Below are 16,829 nucleotides of genomic sequence, written 5' to 3'. Positions count from 1 at the left end.
CTTGTTAGAACCTTTAGTATCCAGGAACTCTCAAGCAAATGACATGCTTGGCAGGAAGCTACCAGCAAAAAAGTGAACAAAAATGCATCACTGTCTTGGCTTTTTCTTAGCACAAAAGTCAATAGTTACTTGTGCCTGTATTCATGTCAAAGTGCTTCTTTCAAAATGCTGTGGGATTAATCTCCTGACCTTATCTAGCAAGAGATATGTATTTTATTTGACTTTGATTAAATGGGGGTATCTCAAAATTATCAAACAACCTATTCAAGAGTGTAAGACTTCTAGCAACTGAATATTATAACAAGCTGCATAAGCTCAGAGACAGATACATATCCCATCAGATCTGCACTATCACTTCTACCATTAACAGAGCCAGATGAAAGATTTTAATCTTATTTTAAATAGAGCTATGCAAGACACATTTCCTTGCAGAAATTCTTGATTTCCATCTTTTCCCTTTAGTGGCACCTACACTCCAATTGCATTTAGAAAGGAATGCAAATGCTGAAGCCTTTTCTGTATTTTGCATTCCTTTCTTTTCCTGCATCCTCTAAAGGTGCCTCCTTGCTCTGCACTGTAATCAGCTCCCAGTCTGAACTGATGGCAGCCAGTGAAGGCTGGTTAGAAGTTTCCTGCAGCTCTCTAAATAGGATGCTACTGTGGCTTCTGAGAGGTTCATCAGTATCTTACATTATTTCACAAGATACAGAAGATCTTGTGCATTAATGCACCAAATGAAAATCGGTGTTTAGGCAAAAGACTAGAAACTGCATCCACTATAAAGGGTGTCTGTAAATAGATTCATCTACATATTAGGATTAGTTTGCATATCATCAGAGTTTCACTGTGAATTTAAGTGAGTGCAGCAATATGTGTGTATAATTATTACACCATTACTGACTATCAGCACATCTCTAAGGATCTCAGACCCGGCCTCTGCTGTTGCTCTCAGTTAATAGCAAGGAAATTGAAGTACAGATAAGTGGACTGGACTGAGGTCACCAAAAGAGCAGAATTCAGGTATCCCAAGTCCACTAAGTCAGACTGCCTCTTTATACTCTCCAAAATTCTCTATGTGATGCAGGAAATGTTTAAAATTTTTCTTCTGAGGAATACTCAGGTAGTTCTGGGTATTCAGAGCTCATTAAGGTGAGGCTGACAGGGTGGCACCGCAGCAGTTGCCATGACAATGGCTGGATCTTTGCAGAGACATCGCACACATTTCAAATCAAAACCTGTGCAAATCTCAAAGCACCATCCAATACTTTAAGAATTCTGACAAAATCCCAAATCACCTCCTAATCTCCAATTTAAAAAAGTACCATGCATGCAAGAAGGGAATTCAGATTGTGAAAGATTCTACCTCTGCCAGAGCTGAAATACAAAAGCACAATGCAGAAGAATTTTTTCTGTGAATCTCCTATATTTTGGAAAACTCTAAGTACCTCTCACTACAGACAGGAAGGAATACTGTGTTCAGGGGAAGACAGACTATCAGTAAAGGCAAAAATCCTCATGCCCCTGCTGTCACCCAATTCCACAAAATGTTGAAGAATGACAGAGATGCCAGGGAAGGGAAAGGGTTAGTGCCAAGTACTCTCACTGAGTGCATTTCACAACTCCTTACAGCCAGGTCTGGTGCAGGTGGGTTGCAGATGGAGCCACAGAGGAGGAGAGCATGCACTCACCCCTCTCTAGAGTTACAATCACCTAACACCAAATCAGACCGGCTTCTATAAGATTCCACCAATTCAGCAGTCTTGGATAAAAATTCATATCCAGTATTCAACACTAGATAACAGCATGCACAGATACATCCATTATTTCAATTAACTGACTACAAAAGAAAGAGATCAGAGCTCATGTCTCCAATCCCTTTAAGAGCCTCCAGCTCCCAAGCTACTTGTTATTTCCAAAAGCACAAACATTAGCATTACCTTTTGCTGCTTCAGACCGCTTAGGCAAATCAAGTGTATCAAAATTCCTGTCCAAATCTCCGTTCTTCTTTCCTGTGCAAAAAAGAAGACAACAGATGGAGAAGACTGTCAGTAAACTGACAGGTAAGTTACTGTCATGTGCATCTACAAGATGGGAGAAGATAGAGACCCAGAATATCAATCACAGACTGCTACCCATAATTGTACGTATCTGACTCACAGTCCAGCTGCACAGCTCTGGTTTTAGCATGAGCAAACTTAGGGACCAATACCCACACTGCTTTCAGATTGATCTGCAAACATGCTTAGCACTAGCATTTCAGAGACTCTTAGGAGTGCTTTAAACCTTGGAAAATTGCGCCATTTCCCACCCTGACAAAGCTGTGCCCCTCCCTCAGAAGCCCAGTGTTTACTTGTTTACACAGAGGAATTCTGACCTGAAGCTTAGCTCAAGCAAAAACTCAGCAGCAGAGCAAAAAAACGTAACAGCTTTGCTTTGCAGCCTCTGTTCTCAATGCAACAACCAGGCAGGAAGATTTAATATATTGTACAGACAGCATCCAACAACTTAACTTTGAATTGCCCTTCAATCAACAAAGTGTCATTTTAGCTCTTTATTAGAGGCTAATGGAAATAATCCTGTACTTTTGCTAAGAAACAGTGCCAAACTATTACATCAGCTTTAATTTGTACAACCTTTACATAAAACAGAACAAAATCTGCACTTTAGTTTGAGAATTCAAGGTTATGTAAACACATGGGGAAGGAAGGGTTAGTTTCCATGTCCCCAAGGAGACACACTGCCTTGGGTAAGCCCACATGGAAGCTGTGGGATAAGCAGGAGGAATATTGCCATCAGAGGAATAGTGGCAGCAGAGAGTGAGACTGGGAAGGCAGTGCAAGAATCTGCATGGCTTCTGAGGACAGCAGTGTACAGCTTAGCTTTCCCAAATTATTCTGAGGGGGGAAAAATCAAGTTATTTAGTCCCTCTCCCTCCAGAGCAGGGAAGGCAGGTGTGATGGGATGAATTCAGACAATGCAATTTAAGCTGCCAGAATTGGCTTCTGCACAGGGACTACCAGGCTCTTAATGGAGGTTTTACAGAAAGGGCTGGAAGCTCCACCAGTCAGGCTGCTTAAAAGCAAACAGGAAAATGGTCCTTGAAAATGTAATGAGGAGATTAGTCTGAGTCTCCACTGCCAACAGGTCACGAGATGGGAAAGGCCAGTCCTTGCCTTGTTACAGCAGGGGGGTTTGGGACATGCACAGCGAATTCAATGGGTCACTACCTTTCCTCTTGACAAAAGGATAAAAATAATCAGTAGTGTACAGAGAAGAATTAGAGCTTTTAAATACTGTTATGAATATTTAGGAATAACACTAAGAGGGAAACCCCCCCTCGAGGTAATATTCCATCCTCTCCCTTTCTTTCAGAGGAGATGGAATCACACTTTTATTTTGAAATGCCAACACAGAATATCAGCCAACTTCAACTATTGTGCAAAACAAAACATGCACCTGGAAATTCTGCCCATCTGAAGTAATTTCCTTCACTAAAGTATGTAAATGCCCATCTAAGCTGCCAAAAGGTCACACAGCCAGGTACCACAGCACTCCTTGAAAGGTATCTTTTCTAAACGAAGGGACAGGAATCAGTGACACTTTGCAGCCTTTCAACAATTTTTTGCTCTGTGAAAGGAGCAACACATTGCTTGGGGAATCAAATGCCAGAAAGAAAAAGTGCTGTACATCACCAAAGGACTTTGCATTTCCCATTTCCTAATGGCAGCTGAACCCAGTTACTTGCTGCAAACCACTGTTGACCCTTAGGGCATTGACAGGAAAAAGCAGGGCAGAAGGAATTAAAAGGAAAAAAGCATTCAAGGAAGGAAGTCAGTGTAGGAAAAATTACAGACTTAAAGCAAACCACTAAATGTGACTCCATCTTATGTACAAGTAGGACAAACTTTTTTCACATGACCCCAAATTTCATTTCTTTGCCATTAGATAGTTTAAACCTCAGAACATGTTCTCAGAGAGCCAGACCTTACTTGACACAACTACTCATTTCGAAAGTTCTCTCTGTAATTTAAAGGTTGGTTTGGCACTTCCATCAGCTCTGTGGAACAGAGATGTCACAGCAAGAGTTCCCTTCTTCCCAGTGGCAGTGTTTAGTAAACACTGTCTGCACAACTTGTTAAGGAGGAATTGTCCAGGAGTGCAGTGTTGGCTGCTACTTTTGAGCTGGGAATGCCAAAGCAGCTGCCTATTTACTGACCCATCTTTCATAAAGACAGCACCCTCCACCTGTGCTCTGGGCTCCTCAGTTGCTGTCTCTCTATTTCTGGGCCAGACAGCAAACACTGGTTTGGAGGAGCCTCTGCTGGTTTGTTTCTCAGCCCTCTGAGTAACTCCCACCTCACAGGCCAAAGCCCGTCTGTTCAAAGCATGAGCTGCCAGCTGCTTGCCAATGGCAGCAGTACAGAACACACAACTCTGACCAAGGGGATTTCAACTCTACAAATTACTTGATTAATCAAATGGATTTGGTTTGGAAATATCCCAAGCACCTACTTTTCCAGGGCTTTCCTATAGAGACAAGGTGAGCAAGCTGCAGGAACACTCCAAAACAAATCCACCCTGAAAGCGAAGGTTTCAATCTGAGGCCCAGCAGTTATTTTTCCCATTTGATTTTCACAAATACTGGAGTTTCTAAAAAGGTGACCAAATTTAGCAATTCAAAGTCTACCGATTAAAACCCTCTCAGCCATCCCCATGCATCCCTGATAATGTGAGATAATCAGCGTCACTGCCAGATTCTGTAGCTCTGAACACTCTGCTCTGTCCCTTGAAGCCAGTGCATTTGTTCACAACAGGGATGTGAACACACACAACCCAGGTGGCTGGGATTTGTATGGAGCACACCACCGCTGCTTCTTGGGGCTTCACAATCAGATTGTGCACCACAGGGGTCTGAAACCACAGCACAAACTGCACCTGCAGTAGGAGAGAAGTTTAAGATCTGTTTTTGTACATTTCCATTTCCACTCATGTCCAGGTTCTTCAGGTTTTTCAGCCTGAGGTGTGTTAGAGAAAAGCCAACGCTGTTGGATGAGAAGCATAGCTCCAAACTTTGCCAAGAGACAGTTTTGAACATGCCCGCTGACAGGCCTGTTTTATGAGACCTGGCTGTAGCATTGGCACAGCACTCTGGTTTGGGAAAATTGCCTGACAGGAGACTTGCTTGTGCAAGATGCAATTTACAGTCTCTGAAACAGAGGGATTAAAATTCTTCCCCTCTCTCCCCTTGCTACTTTTCATTATGTAAGAAACAACCAAAACATGACCTTCAGCATTTTCCATCTGTCAGAAACTCCATACAGACTCTGAAGTGTGACCCAGCGTTATTAACCACTAATGTTGTTGTTGATCTTCCTCAAATGTTGTTTTGCTTTACTGGATAATCAAACCATGGTGCAGCCAGATCATTTCTGCTGAAGGATTAATTCCCAAATGCTTGCTTTCTGGTTGAAATTAAAGTTTAAGGCAAAGTATTTCTTCATAACAATCCTACCTTATCCTCCCTGGTGCTCATCAATACAGCCCCTGAGCTGGCCACAAAGGAGCGACAGAAACCAAGGGCTGAGTTCTGTCCTGCCAACAAGTCCATCCTCCACAGCCTTACCACTCACAGTCCAAAATCAGTGTCCTGCAGAACACTACCCAGCACCATTTCTTGGATGGAGCAATTAGGTTTTTGTTGGTTGGATTTTCCCATCCCCAGCGTTTCTCCAACCCTCCCGAACCCGTGATCTGAAGCAAATGTCACAACCTGAAAATGCCCCTGCCTTCACCCCCAAATCAGTCTCAGTAAAGCAATCTCCCAGGCACCCACAGCCTATCAACTTCCCAGCCAAGGGAAGCTTTTTGTTTCTTCCAGGTGCAATTTTACTTATTATACTGGGAGGAGAAGCTGAAGCCAGCCAACCAAAGCCCCTGAGAAAGGTACTGAGGTAGCTTCACTCAGCTCCTGTGTGTGACAATAACAGAGCTGCAGCAGCCCAGGCATGAGCCCACAAAGAAAAAGTACCAAGCACCCCTGAGAACACACACCCAAGTGCTGCAGCTCACAGCTCCTTCTACTCCCAAGCCCAGCCAGCAGAGCCTTCCATCTGACAGGGCTGGTGACACAGCCCACACTTGGGTGTTCCTGCTCTCCTGGGGCTTAGCAGGCCAGCTACTCAGCAATTCCCCTACTGCACTTACACCAAAAATGAATAAATCCTTGTGTTTTCCATTTGTGGCATGGAAAGACCAAACTGCAAAAACTCCCTCAGAGGATTTTTCCATGTCTGCTGAAATGAACAGGAGGATGTGCTGGGGGAGCAGAGGAGAAGGTGGATGAACAAGACCTTGATTTCAGCTCTTAGCCTTGCACGTGAAAGCCGAGCAAAGCATGTTATGGTGATGATGAAAAGAAAATATTGCAGACTCACCTTGATTGAACCACTCCTCTAATTACCAGAAAAGCAGCAAAAGAAAAACAAAAATTTACAGGATGAAGAAAATACAAAGGAACAGTCACAAAGAGGTAGAATTTCACAGAACAGGTTCAAAACCTGAGTATTACAAGACTACAGAATCTTCATCAATTAAAAAACCAAACCAAGGTATTTAACTTTCTCCCTTCTGTTCCTGCTAAAAACTCCCAATCTTTCTATGCAGTTTTGTTTTTTGTTTTTTTTTTTTAAGCTTTTCTTTCTCTTTATTAAATGAAAAGGTGCTCACAGAATTGAGGGGACAGAAGGATGACTAGCCCTTTGCAGAAGTGTTTGAAACGCTGTGATCAATGACCATGAAATAAAACAAAAGAAACATGGAAACAGTGTGAGATTAAGTGAACATGAAAAGGGGAGAATAGGTCAATTTTGAAGTTCTAGACTGAGAAAATTAAGATAGGTTCAGACCAGTATCCACGTAAATTTAACAGCGAGACAAGAGAGCTTCTCTTTATGATTTTAAAAGCACATTTATGAATGGATTTTAACTTTTCTTTTTAAGCACAACAGTTGTCTGAGACTCTCTATTCTTCCCATCTACATCCTATGAGCTGTGAGCTCAGCATTATCACCAGTTGATTTCCCTCAGGGGAACAGCACGCTTTCAAAAGAGCACTGCAAAAAGGTGGAAAAAACCATTAAAAAATATTGTCATTTCCTGCTGAACACACAGAGCCAAACCCAAGCTGTCACTGAGTGCCTGCACTGCTTGCTGCAATCCACAGGCTCATCCCCAGCATCAGATGATTTTGAGACCAATTTATCCCAAAAGACATGAGCTGGTGCTTCAGCTGATGAACAGAAGTACCCGGGTGCACAGCCCCAGGAGAGGGATCTCTAGGTGGGCTCTGGCAGACACCTGGCGTGGGACACACACCTGGGAGTGCTCCTGGTCACTGCCATCGAGGGGATGAGGACAGGTCCCCCTCAGCACAACACCCTCCCCTCCTCCCACGGGGCACTCAGAGCTTTTATGGCAAAAAGTGTTTCCATTGATGTGTTGCTCTCAAGCAAAGCAACAACATGGACTGCAAGTGGAGGGGAACAGGCTCAAGTCAGCACTCATGCAAGATCTCCAAAGGGTATCACACTGGAGGTTCAGTCACTCCCTGTGAGAACAGGCAGGCAAAATTATTTCCTTAGCTCCCCCCAGCTCCCTCCCCTCTTTCAGAAGATTCCCATCAATTTTTTATTTTAAACAGTTTAAATGTAGTTGATGACAGACTAGTCTGCAAAAGCAAGTTCACACTGTGATGACTTCCCTAACGCATATGGAAACACATAATATTTTAATAACTTGTGCAGGTCATATCAAAGAGTAATGAGCACCACACAGTCCATCAAGTTCAAACAACTCCATATCAGTTCTTTAGGGGCAAAACCCTTCCTTGTACCTGGCTATAAATAATAAGCCAGGATGTGTGTACACATGAATGAGGAGAATGAAGCCTAGACAGAAAATGGAATTTATTATCTCTGAATTCATCTAGAACAGTCATTTCTCTAAAAAAGGAAAGAAAACAGAATTCAGTCTATAATAGTAATTTCTCTAAAACAACAAAGAAAACAGATTATAATTTGAGTGTCTCTTTGTAAAGGAAACATGGAAAGGGGGCTACTGAGACTATTAATCCTCTTTTGTAATGAAACTCATTTGCAACACTCATGCCCCAGAGGAGAGAACAGGTCTAAAAGTGACTGACAATTAAAAGCTACAAAATCGTGTTTGCAATTTAAATTACTGAAATAGAGACTGAACTGGGAGGTTGTACATTTTGGCTGATTGGGAGGGAAGGCTTTTAGCTTGTTTTCAAGTATGAGAGTCTTGAGGCATGGAAGATGTACAGGCAGGAGTGCCATGCAAGGGGATGGATGGATGGATCCATGCTGGCCTGGCTTCCCAAGAAGGGGACACATGCTACACAGCCAGGCAAGGGGACTGAGCAGAGGTGACAGATGCAAGAACACAGCAATGCAGAGGAGAGGCAAAGCACATCCACCTTTTTCCAACAGCAGTGTCATCCGTCAGCATGCAGCACTCCTGTTTAAAGCCAAACAAACAGCAATAGTGGAAAAAAGAATCCCAAACATCCAATAGTGGTGCAACATGGGAGATAAACACATGCCAGGACACTCCAAAAGCTGCATCATCCTAAACAAGCACGATGAAAGTGCCTGCCCAGCAACATTATCCCCAAATCCATTTCCAGGTCTGAGCTTTCTGCAGCACATACCTTTTGCTTTTTTTCCACCAAAACAACCAGCATCATCTTTCTTCTTCTTCTGGGAGCCTCCTGTGCCTGTAGTCTGACCAGCATCTAGTTCTTGGTACTTATCAGCTCCAGGGACCTCTTTGTGGACATGATAGGAAAGGTTCCGCATGATGCACACACAGTTCTCCACAGACTGTCACAGAGAAATTGATGTTATACGAAGTATTGCACCCCTTACCTGCAAACCATTGTATTGTACAGAGGAGGGCTCGGGGAAACTGAAAAAAGGAGGCCACCTGTTCCAGGAAATCCATGCAGCTCTCAAGGAAGATTTAGTCAAGACCCTTAAATTAAAGTTCATTCTTCTTCTAAACCCCATTTTATTTTTCCAAAAGTGAAACGCTTTATAAATAGTATCCATTCAAAATGAAAACTCTCTAATCAAAAATACCACTTGATCTTACATAAAGAATACAATTCACCAAAAGATCAAACACACAGCAGAAAACGATCATATAAGGATCTTATTTTAATCCAAGTCTCTCTCTCGTTCTTCCCACATTTACAATCTCCAAGGGGCCCATTTTATTAAATTTTCTCTGGGTCAAAACCTAGGCCTTGTGAGGATTTCAATGCGAACACACGTTGTCCTGTAGTAATAGCTAATCCACAGCACATCGGGCTCTGACAAGAGCAATGCTCTGTAGGTTGCAATGGAAACCACCAGGTGGTTACAAAATCCACTTCCAAAATTACCCGATTAAGTAACAGGGCTTTGTAACTCCCCTGTTCAGGCCATCACACGGTGAGATTCAGAATAAAATAACGATGCTTTACAAGCCTTCTAGTGTTATAAAGAAATAGTATGTTCTTTTTTTAAACAGGTTAAATTTATGATATTCCTTATGCATATAAATACACTTTCAAGTGCCACAAGATGACAAAAAGAAATTAATAAAATCTGCACCAAAAAAAAAAGCTACAGTGAAAGTGCTGCAGGTCTGAAGACATTTCTTAGTATCTAAGCACTTCAGTCTTCGGAGATGGTGCTGAATAAAGTCTTTAAAATGGGAATTGACTCCTTTGCTGCTTTGTGCAAATGGGACTCAATTCTGATTTGGAGACTGCACTTATAAATGCCAATTAAGTAATGCAGAACAATAGCAATAATGTCACTGATAATAAAGACCTACTCTCCCCACCTCTCTCAGCAACCAGCCTTTGCTCCCCTCACCAGCCATAGAGAGAAACACAGCAGCATCCTGCTGATACCCCATCAGCAGTACCACAGATACCAGAGATGAAATGAAGACAATTACTCTATTTTCTGAGGCAAGCATAATCTTATTCTGATACCAGCAAACACAAGTTGGATCCCAGTGCAACACTTCAGCATAAATTAATGCAAACATCCACTATGTTTTAATACTCAAATTCACCTTATTGTCTGTGTCCTTCTTGCCAACCGCAGACTGCAAAGCATGAAGGAGGGCATCCACCAGGCCATCACACTCTCTGAGTCTTCTGCGTGCTTCTGCTCCATCTGAACTGACATTCCTGACAGGAGAGAGTTGAAAGAAAATTCAGCCCTGTAGCCTTCACTACAAAGCTGAAGGTGCATTGATTTATACTACAATTATTAAGAACTCATCACCTTGGATGAAAAATTAGGAGGCCAGGTAGACTGACAAACCTCCTAAATCTCAGTAAAGCATGGGCAGTACACATCTGCAACTCTCTGAGCCTGATCAAGAAGGGGAACACAAGGAGATGCCTACAAACACATTCTCTACTTTGTGGGTGAGTCCAGAGACTACCTTAAACCAGCCTGGAGTCTGCAGAGCAAACAGTATGCAAACCAAAAATTTAATTTCAAAACGAGCAGTTCCAAACGGAAAGATACTTTCATCACCTTAGGAAAAACATGCAAAGTCACAAGATTGCTCAGCAGTATCATGGCCACAGAAACTGAAAATGCTGTGAACAGCAGATTCAGCACAAAGTCTTGATCAGTCACCTCTGGAAAGGGAACAACAACAGTTTACATGGCTTTGAATTTCTAAACACTGCAATAGAGAATTGCACAGGTAGAAGAAGCCAGAGTGGAAGGCTACTTGGAGTCACTGTAAGTTACACTTGTCAGTGATTGCAGAAACTGTCAGAGGGGACCTTTGAACGTGGTCTCTCCCCAGACAGGCACAAACTGATACCCCAGCCTTGCAGAAGCATCAGTCTGTCATTACCCAACGAATATATAGAATTCAAGTCAATTTTCCAAATGCTGCCTCCCCCCACTTTTTATTTAGGGGAAAATGAAGTAACAAAATTATTCTTAATAGTGCTCACTGACCAAACCTGGATGGAAGCTCTTCCCAAAGCTGAAAGGCACTTTTTTCAACAATAACACACACAACCTTTCAACTTCCAGGTCTTTGAATCCCACAAAGCCATGTAAGGTTACCTCTCAAAAGCTCAGGACAACATCATTACCTTCTGTTATCAGGATCATCCAGTCAGTTTTTGCTTTTAACTAGACGGACTGCCAATCTCCAAGTAATTAACAAATCAATCACGGTCCCTTCTCATGTCCTGGTCATTCTGGGCAAGCTACTGTGTTAATTGCGTAGCTAGGAAAACCCACATTTTCTCAAAGACCTCTCAAAATCTGAAGGCACTTAATCGTGAGCTGTAACAGCACATAAATGTTCAATTAAGAACACAAATGAAATGCACAGATAAACAAATTCTCTCCTCAAATCCTAACAGAGCTTCACCTCTGGCAATGAATGCTAGGAGGCAGGTAAAGTGGATATTAAAATGATTCTACAGGATAGATGGAAGAGAATTCTATATGTTGTTTTCCCATCTCCAGTTGTACTAATCCTTTTGTATCAAAAACACAAATGTGAATTTTAATGCTACGTCTTTATGAAACCGAAATTAGAATTCACATTCTCTGAAATACCTTTCAGGAGTTATAACAATAAATGATAGCAGCTCCACCTTCAAGCACATCTATTAATGTGGAACACAACTTATTAAGCTTCAGGGTGACAGAAATGCACTATAAATGGTCTTATCTGGAGCTGTGTATCACATTTTTTATTCCCTCATTAAGTCTCAGAGTGTTAGAATTCAGAAGCAGCACTTGCACACTAAAGGCAGAACAGCTCAACCTTCACACCTTCCTTGCCCTATAGCCCACTCAGAACAGATTTTTCTCTGGCTCATTTGAGCTACCACACTTGCACCAAATTTGTTTTAACTTTGGTTATGAACAGCGTCACAGTATTGTGTATCCTGCTTTCTTCTTGATCAGTACTGGGGCTAATACCAAGGTAGACACTGATAAGGTTATGACTGAAAAAAAAAATCATAATATTGTATGTGTGACCTGCTGATTTCACTGTCTCTTGAACTACAGAAAAAAATTACTGAAAATTAATGCCCCGAGAAAATATTCTCACATATATCACACATAAATAAGCATGAAAACTCTGCAAGATCAAGTTAATAGCTAATTAATGCTATGACTAAGTTATCCAGACATCAAACTTTGCAGTTTTAATATTTTAACTAGCACATCACAAAATGTATCTTTATGAGCATCTCATGCAGAAACATCTGCTCTATAAATACCCAACTCTCAGGATTTTGTTAGTCCTCCCTCCCTGGGTAATGAGCTTCCTGCAGCCCTTGGGATTTATCTACCATGGAAGAACAAACCCCATTTCCTTGTCTGTAACTGTACCCCAGACCCATGGGAGAGCTCAGCTCCCACTCCTGTCCCAGCAGTCCAGGCAGATCTCAGGCAGACAAAGCCCAGGGAGATCAGCACCTGCATCATGAATCTGCTCTTCCTGCTGCTCCAACACTGCAGAAGGCAGTGACCATCTCCAAAACCCCATGGAAATATTTGCATTTCAGATCCATCAGTCATCTCTAAGCTCTAAACTACAGTGGACCCTATGAAAACAATGACAGCATGGTTTGACTAAATTGTCATCTGGCAATCCCGGGAGAAGTGCTGCAAGGTTTGGCTTCCATGATCCAGAGCTGCCTTCACAAGTCCCTGCAACCCAGGAAAATGCCAGGTTGTATTTCTGCTGTGATGTTAAGACTATACCTTGAAAAGCATCACTTGGTAGTCATTGATCAAATTCACCCTGGGTCTTCAGGAAGGGCTGGAGGATGAAAACAAAAAGGATGACATGGACAGATGGGCGGGCTACTGCTGGCATTGGTCATAAAAAAGGACAGAAACTTCCATGGAATAGTCAACCTGACAGTACACTCCAGTGACAGGAGTCAGGAAAAATCTCTTCCCATTTCACGTCTGACCTGGACTGTTCTGCATCTTTTATCTGTTAAACGTGATGGAATGAAATGTAACCAAACCATTGTCCAAAGGAAGTTTTCAAAGGAAGGTTTCTGAACACCCTTCTTCCATGAGTGATGGAAATCAACAAACATGATGGATTCCAGCAGTTAAGAGAGGCTTTGGAGTCCCCTTACACAGGGCAACACTCCACAGAAGGAATGCACAGCCTCACCCTAGCCAGAAACTCATGCAATGGCAATATGTAACATATGGCATCCAGACTTGGAGAAAGTAGCAAGCTTTGCTTTTCATTTAACTTTTCTACACATTAGACAAGTATTGCTTTACACTAGAAGTAATTTTTCAGTAGATGGAGAGTTTCACACAAGATAACAAACAGAAAGGCAGCTGAGACCCCAGCTGAGGTGCTGCTAACTCTGTTACTTAGGAAACAGGCTGCCATGCAAGAACTGGCATGGCCACAAGATTCTGCAATTCAACAAATGATCTCAGTGACTTGCTTGCTGGGGCAAATTAAAATCAAGAACCTCTGCAGATATAAGTCAAAGCTACTTATTGAAGTTTGAACAATTCTGCAAGGCTTTTGAGGCTCTGCTGATGAGCAAATATCCTGTTACAAAGGAAAATAAAAAATGACTGCCCATTCAGAAGGGTGGGAATGGTGAGGGTGAACTACCCAAACTATTTTTACACAAACCAGCGACAAATGAGACCTACCATTTATCCCCAGTATTCTGTACAATCTGTTTCTCTTGCCTTGTCTCTTCACCTCCAGGAAGGTCTCTGCTGCTTTCCCTGACTTTCCTGCTTTTCAATACTTTTCCAAAAGTCTGTTAAATGACAAATGTATTTTAAAAACCAAACTGTCTTTCCTATGTCACAATGCAAAGGGTAATAGAAACCTTCAGTGTGCTTCCTGTAAATATAAGCAGTCTGAACAAAAACAAAACACCGAATTATGTAACTCCAGGTATATAGGAAAGAAACCAACTGCATGACTGATTTATTTAACACAGTAAAGCACAAATCTCATTCCAGAGATTTTATATCTCCAGCCTTTATCTAGAAAAAGCAACCTGGATTCTTCCTCAAATTCTTGGAGTCCAGACTGTGGCCAGGACTAGCAGAAGAGAATTTGTAAGGATGTTGCAGTATGTGCTTTCCCTGGGAAAAAAACCCCAAAACAACAAAGCAAAGAAGCACTAAGTAAATGTTAAATAAAAGTAAATACCCACCAGCATAGAAACTCATCAGGCTAGGAAAGTAGTCTGTTGCTATTAAAAACTTCAGAGAACGGGGGCGAGCGTGCTGAGAAATCTGTTCACGCCTTAGATAAGGTTATCATTATCACCAAAGAGTTGTCTTAATAATATGCAATTCTGAATGCTACATTTACATCTGCAGAACAGAGCTGGCATTCCTCATCCCTAGGAGAGGTGAGCTGTTACTACTGTCTGTGCCACACACCAGAATTATCTTCAAGAGAAAAGACTTAAAAGTAATTAAGTACAGGGTACTTAATTTGCACTCTTTCAACGCAATCATGTGGCAGTGCCCCCTCTGTGCTCTCCCTAATAATCTGACAGAGTGGAGACGGGGAGAGCTTTTGGATTGTTTTTAATGATGAAGAGAAACTTGAAAATAAAGGCAGACACACCCTCTTCTCTGAAAACTGAAACTAGTATTTCCAGGACTGTTGTGTCTGTCACTTGGCTGGAGAGCCCCATCAGTTGCTATCCCACCGTGCTGCAGATGAAGCCAAGGCTGGAATGTTACTGTTACCCTCCTGCCTCAGTTCAGCAGGTGTAAAATGCACTTTGTTTAGAGATCTAGCTGGGAATGAAGACAACAGCTTGAAGACTCTGCTTTTTCTATAAATAGGAAGTTGAACTTGAAATTTTCAAGACATCCTCCTAGTAACGCTTCCACCTTTCCCTGGAAGAACCACAGCTAAGAGATAAAGCTGAGACAGTGATGAGCTCTTTCCAACCCCTTGCTAGGCTCTGACCAGCACCATCACTGAGGCTTTGCTGTCCAGACACTGAGTTTTGCATACTTCAGCTGATAAAAGACTGCCAGCTTCTCACAAGTCTAGCTTAAAATATATTAGTTGCTCTGTCCACCTACTCTGGCAGGCAGGACCCTCGCTATACAAACAACCCTTCCATACCCACACACTGCTTCACAATAAAGGAATTTTTATTTGGATGCCAGCCAAAGGAGATGGATCAATAATATATGTAGTAAATGAACTCTATTTCCAAGTGCATTTGAAGTCTGCTATGTCTCAAAGGAGGAATGTACAACACTTAAAAATCATTCCATCATTTCATGCAGAAATAGAATGGATTCCATACTTCAGTTCACATCAAATATCAGAAAGTTTAATTGGTATTAAAGTTCATTGTTCTGAAAACGAGAGAAAAAGAAAGAAGCTGCCTGTGACACAAAGATAGCCTGATCCAAGCAGCTCTGGTCAGAGGGCCCTCCATAGCACAATGCAGTTTGTCAGCAGACGGCTCAATCAGAACTCAAGCAGAGAATATGGTAAAGAAAGCAGAAAAATGCCAAAGTCAAGTGAAATATACAGAAAGCCAGAGAAGCTCTGCTGATGCTGATTTAGGTAAAAAGCAGCTGGGCAGTAGCTATTCAGACCTGGGACTCAAGTGGATACTGCTGCTCTATTCCAGCATTCACTGACCAGTTACACCCAAGAGAGAAGCAGCAGAGCAGCCCCAGTTTCTCTGGATGCAAACCCTTCCACCTATTTAAATAGAGTGGTTGGTTTTGTTTAGTTGACTGATTGCTCAAAAGGACAAGACAAAAGCCACCCCTGAAAAAAGGCTTTATGAGCTTAGTCTGTGCTCCAGCAAAACTGGCACAGAGCAAGAGATCTACAGGTCACCCTGTCACCTCATATCCATGTCTCCACCACCTACAAGAGCTCTCCAACAGGCTGGAGCTCAACAATACAGTTTAACAAAGGATGGACTTGACATCTGTACCTTCTTATCTGTGACATTCTACACCCAAAACAGCTTGTAATGCCTTTTCAGTAAAATACTGACTGGTTACTCCTGCATGACCTACTTGGAGGGCCTTAGCTTGCTCTCCTGTAATGTAAAATGATGCAGAAACGCATTGCACGAGAATTCCTTGATGCCCAGCAGCTACTCAGCTTGCAAATTATCCCAGTCTCTGCCTGCAGGAAAGGCCAAGGGGCTCTGCTTGCTTCATCACACATGCTTGCTGCCATGACAAAGAATCTCAAAAACACAGAAAAGAGGTGGCACTACTCTTAAAAGGATCAGGGCTCACAAGCCTTCCAAAGCAGACTACATCCATTAGAGTGAGTGCAGGGAGCTTTGCTGCAGTCCTGCTCTTCACCCCAGCACAGCAACAGACATATTTGCAGATCCCCTTTCCTGAGAGCCAGGGGAGGAGGGACCTAGATTCATTCCTAAGTAATGACAAAAGGCAGTAAGCAAGTGCACAACTTTAAATTTATACCTCAAGATATGATTGTAAAGCATTAAGGTTGCATGTAACTAGGTTATGTCTCTGCTGCTAAAATCTATGCATAATTTATTTATATTACAAGCTAAACATCAGGAACTGTCAGGAGGAACCCTAACAGCTCCTTACTAGCACGAATTAAACGCTCTGCTCATCATATAAGCCCCAGGACAGCCATATGCTGTGATCCTGCACAGTATCAGTAAGCTAATTAAGAAACTGCCTTCCCTCACTCCTCTCTTTTGTGTGGGTTTTTAATTT

General features: G+C 42.2%; 1 protein-coding gene across 12 annotated transcripts in view; it reads right to left on the bottom strand.

Annotated features, from left to right (window-relative positions):
• ARVCF (ARVCF delta catenin family member) overlaps nucleotides 1–16,829 on the bottom strand; it is a 248,060-nt gene that overhangs the window by 40,554 nt on the left and 190,677 nt on the right. For 10 of the 12 annotated variants that reach the window (XM_015643618.3, XM_015643626.3, XM_015643624.3 and 7 more), the window contains 4 exons: nucleotides 10,150–10,267; nucleotides 8,732–8,903; nucleotides 6,435–6,452; nucleotides 1,938–2,009 (listed from right to left, as the gene is read on the bottom strand). In XM_015643618.3, coding sequence (XP_015499104.1) covers nucleotides 1,938–2,009; nucleotides 6,435–6,452; nucleotides 8,732–8,903; nucleotides 10,150–10,267 — 380 coding nt within the window. The remainder of the gene's footprint in view (nucleotides 1–1,937; nucleotides 2,010–6,434; nucleotides 6,453–8,731; nucleotides 8,904–10,149; nucleotides 10,268–16,829) is intronic. The other 2 variants (XM_015643623.3, XM_015643625.3) reach the window with 1 other exon arrangement.

This window comes from Parus major, chromosome 15, assembly GCF_001522545.3.
Source record: "Parus major isolate Abel chromosome 15, Parus_major1.1, whole genome shotgun sequence".
NCBI lineage: Eukaryota > Metazoa > Chordata > Aves > Passeriformes > Paridae > Parus > Parus major.
The sequence above is the reverse complement of the archived record's forward strand: the minus strand, read 5'-3'. Positions and strand labels throughout refer to the sequence as shown.